Source organism: Thamnophis elegans, chromosome 3 (assembly GCF_009769535.1).
Source record: "Thamnophis elegans isolate rThaEle1 chromosome 3, rThaEle1.pri, whole genome shotgun sequence".
In the NCBI taxonomy this organism is placed as follows: Eukaryota; Metazoa; Chordata; class Lepidosauria; order Squamata; family Colubridae; genus Thamnophis; species Thamnophis elegans.
In genome coordinates this window covers 84935329-84943736 of record NC_045543.1, presented here as the reverse complement: position 1 = coordinate 84943736, position 8408 = coordinate 84935329, and the positions used below count along the sequence as shown (strand labels likewise).

The 8408-nt window shown below is 37.0% G+C and overlaps 1 protein-coding gene across 4 annotated transcripts in view; it reads right to left on the bottom strand.

Annotated features, from left to right (window-relative positions):
* Positions 1–1815: 1815 nt before the first annotated feature.
* AOPEP (aminopeptidase O (putative)) overlaps positions 1816–8408 on the bottom strand; it is a 220715-nt gene continuing 214122 nt past the window's right edge. For 3 of the 4 annotated variants that reach the window (XM_032214527.1, XM_032214528.1, XM_032214525.1), the window contains 2 exons: positions 5415–5555; positions 1816–2347 (listed from right to left, as the gene is read on the bottom strand). In XM_032214527.1, the coding sequence (XP_032070418.1) occupies positions 2330–2347; positions 5415–5555 (159 nt within the window). In that variant the 3' untranslated portion in view covers positions 1816–2329. The remainder of the gene's footprint in view (positions 2348–5414; positions 5556–8408) is intronic. The other variant, XM_032214529.1, reaches the window with a different exon arrangement.

Genomic DNA, 8408 nt, shown 5'->3' with positions numbered 1-8408 from the left:
TTTCTGAAGGGCTTAAGTATACTCAAACTGACTAGGCCCTTTTAATGGACTGCATTCTACAGACCCCATAACTGTGACTGAAGTCTTGCATCTCCGTTGCCATCCTGCCAACCCACAAGCAATCTAACCAACTTTCAATTGGCAAGCAGCAATCCTTCAGTAGTTGATTTCTCCCTAGACTGTCATTTTGTTTTAAGCAATAATAAAGTATAGAGAGGAGAAACTGTTTTAGAAACAGCCAAAGGTTTTGCTTTTCCACATCAATCCTTTCTTATTATTAATCATAGTTCTCTTTAATTGGCTAATGAAAAATAATGACCAGACTCATGTTAGCTTACTTTGGATACGTTGGATGAAGACCTAGCTCTCTGAAGAAGGCTCTAATATTAATTAAAGGTGGAAAGGGGAAATAAAAAAAATAACCAGCAGCAAAATGGATGGACTGAGTTACAGTGGCAATGAGTATATCTGTTGGAAAACCTGAAGCACCAGATTAGGGACAGATTTTCGTTGGGAAAAACCTACATACTGGTATGTGGTTCTAAGAGTTGATACCAATTCCATAATCAACCTATCAGGCTGTCTTGGGCTCTTTTTGGGATGAAGAACACTGCGGAAATAAAATCATTAGCACAGCATGAGAAGAAACGGAAGAAAATCTAATGTCTTTATTCTTATATGTTCCTGGATTTGTATTAAGAATGTGTGCATTGTCACTCATCTTCCATGCATTAAGTCAGAAGCACAGGTCCATATACAAAAGCACTAAAGACTATCTGTCGCTTAATACTTCATATATTCTTCACATGTTTTATGAAGGCAGGTTATATAGTCTTATTCTTATATAAAACTAAAGCCAACTTGAGTTCTTATTCAGAATCCAAAACATACACCCAACGGAATTAAAATACCAAACAAAAGGAAGGAGATGTCACTGGCATTCAGTTTTCTTTTCTAAACTTACATTGATCTTGTGAGGATTAAAGAATTGTTACTTTGTACTCAACACTACTGAATGCATGTCTGATGTCTTTGGCATTAAAGGGGATTAATTAGTAATATCCAAACATGTCAACAGAGGTCTAGTTATTTTTTAAATGGGAGAGCTGTGATGGAAGTAGATGCACATTTAAGAGGAATGCTTGAATGTAGAATTGAATTGACAAAAGCGAAATATTTCTTCTGGATGTGGATTGTATTTGTTCTTCATGGTTTTGTTGTTAATAAGGTGTGCTATCCAGAGTTTTTATGGCGTTGTATAGTGTTCTACATTTGATAAAACAATCAGCTTTAGTTTAAATCGTGAGACAATTGTTTCCTTTGTAGTGTTTTACTTTCTGAATTCCCGTTACTCGGCCTGTTATCTTTCACAAAGGCATACAAAATGATGAACTGCTTTTCCTTCATTATCCTTTGCAAAAGGCTGTGAAATAGAGCACAACTTCTTTCAAGAATAGTTTGGATCCTTCCTTGAATACATCAAAAAGGTCTACAGTAAGAGCTGTTGCTGTAGCTCAGTAAGAGGCCCTGTAGGCTCCAGATGTCTGCAGAGCTGAATCCAGGACTGCTAGTAGTTTAATTCAGCTGATTAAAATTTAGAAACATTACTTTGGTTTCAAAGAGAAAAAGGGGTAAATAAGAGTTACACTGACTGGATACATGCATGAGTAATAGAGTGTCTCCCCTCTTAGCTAACTAGAGCATGGCTGCAGATTTTTAACTCAGTACATCCACTGACAAATGAAAACTGAGCGCATGAATACACACAGAATTAACAGATATGTTGCAAGCAATAAAAACTGTCAAGTCACAATGTATAGATAATCAGTTTATTTACAAAATGTGTTTTACAAAGAAGGGACTGATACAAATTCACAGATTATTGAGGTTGCATCAGATTGCTTTGAGTGAAACTGGTAGTCAGTCAGCATTGGACACAGGAGAGCAATATTTCATGAATATTGCTTAACATTATGCCTATATTATAGTGTGACTGAGGGCCTTATACAATAACAAAATCAGTAATCCTCACTTTAATTAAGCAAACACATTAGGTTCAATTTAAACTGGCACATAATATTCCCTTGACTGAAGAGTTTTTAGCTCTTTGTATATTTCTTTTGTCTTTTTGGCCTTGGATTCACAGTCGTAATTGTATTTTACTAGGAGGGAGATGAAGGACTTATTCTTCCTGGTTTCTGTCACCTTCCAGAAAGAGACGTACTCTGCATAAAACGTTTTTCAGCTGATTGTTTTAGCAGCAACATAATTCTCCCTTTGATGTCCAGAATCAAAGAAATTCTAATACTATATTTGGTAACAAATATAGTTAAAGTCTCTGCCTTTCCTGTAAGGGAAACAGTGGTAAAACTTATTATTCTGTCACAGTGAAGCAATACTTTAAAAAAAGAATGCATGCAAAGTGTTAGTAATAAACGGGATGACTATTCTTTACAACCCCACTTCTTAAGATGGCGTCTCTGCCACTCTAATTTTTCTTTGAATGCAGACAGTGGGAAAGAATTGCAGCACTGGTAACTTGATGTTCTGTGACTATCAGGTTTCCTGTCAGCTTCTGTGCAATTTGAGAAGGCAGGAGGCTGTGGCGTTCCATAGCAGAAGGGAAAAATCACACCAGAATGCTGTAAGGAATTTCTAACTATGCAATTATCAGAGTTGTTGTGTCTAGGATATATATGTGAAGAAAACAACATGAAAGTTCACAACTATCCATTCTGAAAACATTGGACGAATAAAGCATTCAAGAGATTACTCATTACATTTGTTGCTTGAGTTAAGAATTCCTTGACGCAACCTACACATACTTAATCATTGTGTTTTCTGCAGGACAGTGGCTGGGTAGCCCACATAAGGATTTTTGCTTCCCATCAAAATATCAGTCTGTTCTAGCTTTGAAATAAACATTAGTTTTCACCGACATCTGTGTACTCAGAAAAGATTCTCTGTTTGGTTTTGGTTTTTGCTTTCGGGCTCGACTCCTGTTCCTGCTGAACTGAGCCAGTATATAAAATCAGAACTGATATCAGCTCAGTAGGCACCGGAGGACGGGTCCATCAACAGGCGGGAACAGCAACTGCTGCAAGGGGCAGCTCCCATACCAACAAAAAGAAAAGAGCATTTATTAGAAACAATAGTAAATTGTCCGGCTTATTACAACTTGCAACTTGGATGCTTAAATGCGAAGTTCGTTTTAAAGGCAAATACATAAAAGGCTCAAGAGGCGGAAAGGCATTCTTGGGCTGATACACTACATTAGTATCTAAATGCTAAGAAAAGCAAGTATAACAAACTTCTTTTAAAGCACCTGATTACTTTTCTGCTGTAACTGAACCTGGATTCCACCCACCCCCCACCCCCAAAGGTTCTTTTCATTCTTGGTAGACTGAAGCATACAAGGATCGGGTGGACTCTTCATTGTTGATCATCTTCAGTCTGTGAAAATACTTGCTATGATACCATCGCTTGCAGGAGCAATCAGGGTCTGAAATTTTAGGAAGGGCTTGCATCTCACCTTCTCTTCAGGTGCAGAACTTAGCCACTGTGAACAAAGAGGAAATCAATCACTGTTCACCAATCAGCTAAGCTCTGCACCTCACTAGAGAGGTCTCCATCTGAACATAGTTTAAAAGCAGTTGAAATCCTTCAATAGCTTCTCTGTGTATCTTAAGCATAGCAGGTTCCAAGAAGCTGTATGAGACCATCATGAAATAAGCCACAGAAAGTAATGCCATGGTTATGTGGTAATCCCTGGCAATGTGATTTTAATCTTAAATCACAAATCAGCATGCCAGGAACCCAAACAACCAAAACAGGAATGGAATCTGTACAAATTGTCAGCTGTAATAAGAATTTTATCTGAGAACTGGAGACTTAGAAAAACAAACAACTTTCACATTTATTTCATGCACATGTTAGAATACATTAGGCCTACAGATCAGCTCTATAAACAATTAAAATGGTGTTCAAGTAAATTAAGCATCTTTAATGAAGGTAATGAAATTATTCTAAAGTAATATAAGATACACGATGAACCATTTAAAACAATGGTCCCCAACCTTTGGAGCTGGTTGGGTGGGGGTGGGGGAACTGGGTTGTGGGGTAGGTGTGCGCGCACAGCTCAACTTGTGGGAGCAATGGGCCAGCATGCATGCACGCATAGCTTGATCTGCACAAGTTGAGCTACACATACATGCATGCACACTGGCCCGCCGTTTGCACAAGTTAAGCTTCACATGCATGCGCACAAGCTGCTGCTTGCATAGCCCAGTTGCGTAAAGGCCACGGCCCAGTAGTGGGCTAAAGCCTGGGAGTTGGGGACCCCTGATTTACAACATACTATCATTTTAAAGAAAGACAGCCAAAAAACCCTACAAACTGCAAGACTTTATGTCAGTTCCTTTCATTCTATAGTATGTGGAATAAAACGCTCAAGAGTTGCAGGATTACAAATCAGGTCACAGAATTGATGATACTCGTCTCCTGAAGAAGATTTATGGAAGCAATTTCGTAATCCTGGAAGTTTCATTTTACATATATTGAACTTTCATACCTGAGAGATCCCCCAATTTGCACCTACAGAATGCAGGCCTGGAAGAGATGCTTCAAGTACTCCAATTAATTACTCCATACATGCATTATAAAATAACAGAAGTCCTAAACAGATGAGGGAAGTGTTTTATAATTAAATTTGCCTTATGACTACCGAAGTTAATTCATTATATATCTGTTAAGCATTTGGAACTGGTTTTTGATGTTCAAAGCATGATAGTAAATCAAAGCTAAGTCGTTCTTAGTTGTAGATTTTTTTTTTCCTAAGATGTTCATACCTCCTTAAAGTTGGCACTGGAACCATTATACTTCATGTTTTATGAAGTTAAAAAGTATGGAGTAAAAAGTTGGCATATTGTAAAATTTAAAAAAATGACTATGCATATATTTCAGAAGATTCTGTAGTTGACTGATCTTTCTAGCAAAGATTCTAGCAAGTATAAGGAAAAAACTAAATGGACTTTAAATCATCCCAGTGTATACAGAAGCTTTTCATATAATCTTATATAAGTTCCATATGAACTGTTTCTGCAAACCCTTATAAATACTTAACAGATACATAGCTGGGTTTACCTTTTTTTTAAAGAGATTGGTCAATTCAGAAAAAAATCATTTCTTCATTGATAAAATAAGGATAATTTAAGGAGTTTCTTCTTCTTCAATACTATAAGAATTACATCAAAAATCTTTTTACCCATTCAAGGTTATATTACTATTTTAGATGACTTGGTACAATAGATTTGATAACATTCTGTACATTCATTTATAAGCTTTCTTGTGGTACAGCTGCTGTGCCTTTGAAAGTGCTCAATTATCCAGGGGGTGGGGGTGGGGGGAGGAATCACCTTGTTAGATAACATTTCTGCCACTACTTTAGCTGAGGATGCATCCATGTCACGGATTGTTGCAAAAGTTTTATAGGCAATTTCTTGTTGTTTTGCATCCTCATTCAACATTAATTCTCCATAGAGGTAGACACCCATTGCCTGTAAGAGGAAGAAAGTCATCCTATAGTCATCCTATAGCTTATATAATTTCATGATGTTTTCAAAACCCAAGCAAAACTGAATTATCTCCAAACATAACCTGAGTGAACAAGTGAGTTTCTGCTTGAACAATGGAAATTTACTTTCACCTTGAGTATGACCTAGATGTTCTATGAACAACCAATTTATTTTGCAAGTTTTGAAAGTTCCAAATTATTCCAAAATATTGCGGAATTTCAGATGTATAACTGCAAGTGATAAGACAACAGGCTATTCAATAACATTTCATGGAAATCCTAATATATCATTTATGGATGAAACCTTAACTGATAGAATAATCCCTTAAAAATTGTTTGGAGGCACAATGTTTATTAAAAGGTATAGCTTAATATTGAAAGGAGCAAATGCAATGCATCAAACAGACATGAAACAAAAATTAATTGACCTCAATGCAAGAGGCCATTTGGTCCTGGTGAAAGCAATTGGAATTGAAGTCAGTTATGACCAGTTAATTTTACAGTTTTTGGCAAGATTTAATTGTGATAGTATTCAACTAACTTAGGAATCCACAGAATATTTTTTCATCCATACTGAATATAGACAATTCTGATATATGAACCATTGAGAAGACATTTTAAAGAAATGCAACTTCCGAAGTTGAAAAAACTCAGGTTAGACGATAGGAGGAAGACGCAAATTTTGTCCACTCTTTTTTCATTGGTATTGTTACCATTAATAGTCAAAGCAGTACTTGAGTGGGGAGAGGGGTTTACATATTTTCCTCAGTGCCAATGGCAATATCCTAATCCTCTCCACACATGTATGTATATATGTACACGTGTATATACCAGTGGTGGAATTCAAATTTTTTTACTACCAGTTCTGTGGGCGTGGGTTGGCGGGTGTAGCAGGGGGAAGGTTACTGCAAAATCCCCATTCCCTCCCGATCAGCTGGGACTCGGGAGGCAGAGAATAGATAGGGACGGGGCCAGTCAGAGGTGGTATTTATCGGTTCTCCAAACTACTCAAAATTTCCACTACCATTTCTCCAGAACTGGTCAGACCCTACTGAACAGCACCTTTGGTATATACACTCACTTTTTTCCTCCCTCCCCATTAACTGATTTTAAAAACTACACAAGAACCACCAGTTCTACATTATTTTGAACTGGATCCTAAGAAAATGAGGAATTGGAGAAAAGAAAGAGTAAAATATCAAAACGTCGACTAAAACAATTTTGGGGACAAAAAACAATGAATAGTTACAAAACTCACCATCACAGCACTTAACAATTATGACAGACATTAATGGATAAAAGTCTACTAATTATAACCTTCAGAACTACACATGAAACCAGAATATGAAAATACTTTCTACCAATTTGAATTCTAATATCTCATAACTCTTGAGAATCTTCTCCAAATGAGAGGGGATGGTTATCAGGGAGAAAACTTTCTCAGGAGAGATAGCTTAGGTGGGAAATATTCTTTCCAATGTAATTTGCCTTTTGTCTTCCATAGCGATAAGACTTTTAAAAACCTGGGATTGCATGACGACTTTGTACACTTAGACAACCAATACCATTTTTGAAAAATCTTTTTGTTGTCTTTGTGCTTGAAATAATATGCTTCCCTTTGCACAATAAGGAGAAGACCTTTGCTTATATTATTTTCAGCACCATAGACACGCAGCTTCGCCTCACATCAGGTACACATGGTTTCTGAAACTGAAGATATCTATTATTTTGCTCTGTTTATTATGTTGATATTTCTTACAAATAGGAAGAAAGAAGAAGAAAGAAAAATGGGTCAATCTAAAATTTCTCTCATTTCTGACAAGTATTTATTACCAAACCATGCAAACTTCTCTCATGGAGGAGAATTCTGCATTAAAGTAGAAATAAACTAGCATACATGATTTAAATTGAATGGACATTATCACCTCTATGCTGGACTTCTAAGAATCTGTCACTTTCAAAATGAAATGTGAAATCCATCACTAAAAATTCCAAATCTGATTTGATTATTTCACCATCATTTTCCATAGTTCAAAGATCCAAGTTTAATCTACACCGAAATTCTATTATCTTAAAATATTAACTGGTCATAGTGGCATTTGGTTCAGACTTTTAATCTTTCAAGACAGGAACAAAAAGACACTGGTTTGATTTCAAATGGTACCATTCCAGAGTTTGCATACTTTCCTGCCCCTCCTCCAGAAGATTCATTGAAAAAAACAGCAATGGATAGACTTTTTTCAGCAAAAAAGCTGGAGAAAAAACAATAATTTTGACACACACTTAAAAAAAATGCATAAATGTTTATTTTGCACCTTAATACATGTGATGAGTACTCAAAGATACTATATAGCAGCTTATAATAAGTGCTGAATGCCTCTGACAATTCTGTAAGTCAGTGGCCCCCAACCGTTTGGGCACCAGGGACTGGTTCTGTGGAGTTTTTTCCCACAGACTGAAGGGGGCTTGGTTTCACGTACTGCCCGCATCCTCTGGATGGGGCTTTGCTTGTTTGCGCGGCCTGGTTTCTGCCAGTCCACGGATCAGGGGTTGGGGGCCCTTGCTGTGCGTGGTCTAATTATGGGAACAGTATGTAATATCAGAAGTGCTGAGGCCACTCTTTGTTTTAATTTGTATTTTCCTGTATAAATTAATATTCCCTCTGCCAATGAGTACCAGCAACAGAATGAAAGCTGAATAAAATTCAACAGGGGCAAAAAGGAGATTTCAGAAGCTGAATTTCCACTCTGAGATTGGACATCTCCTGAGCCAGAGATCCGATCTCAATGACGCTCCTATGTCAAGGCCACAGTAAAGCAATGTCAAGGCCACAGTA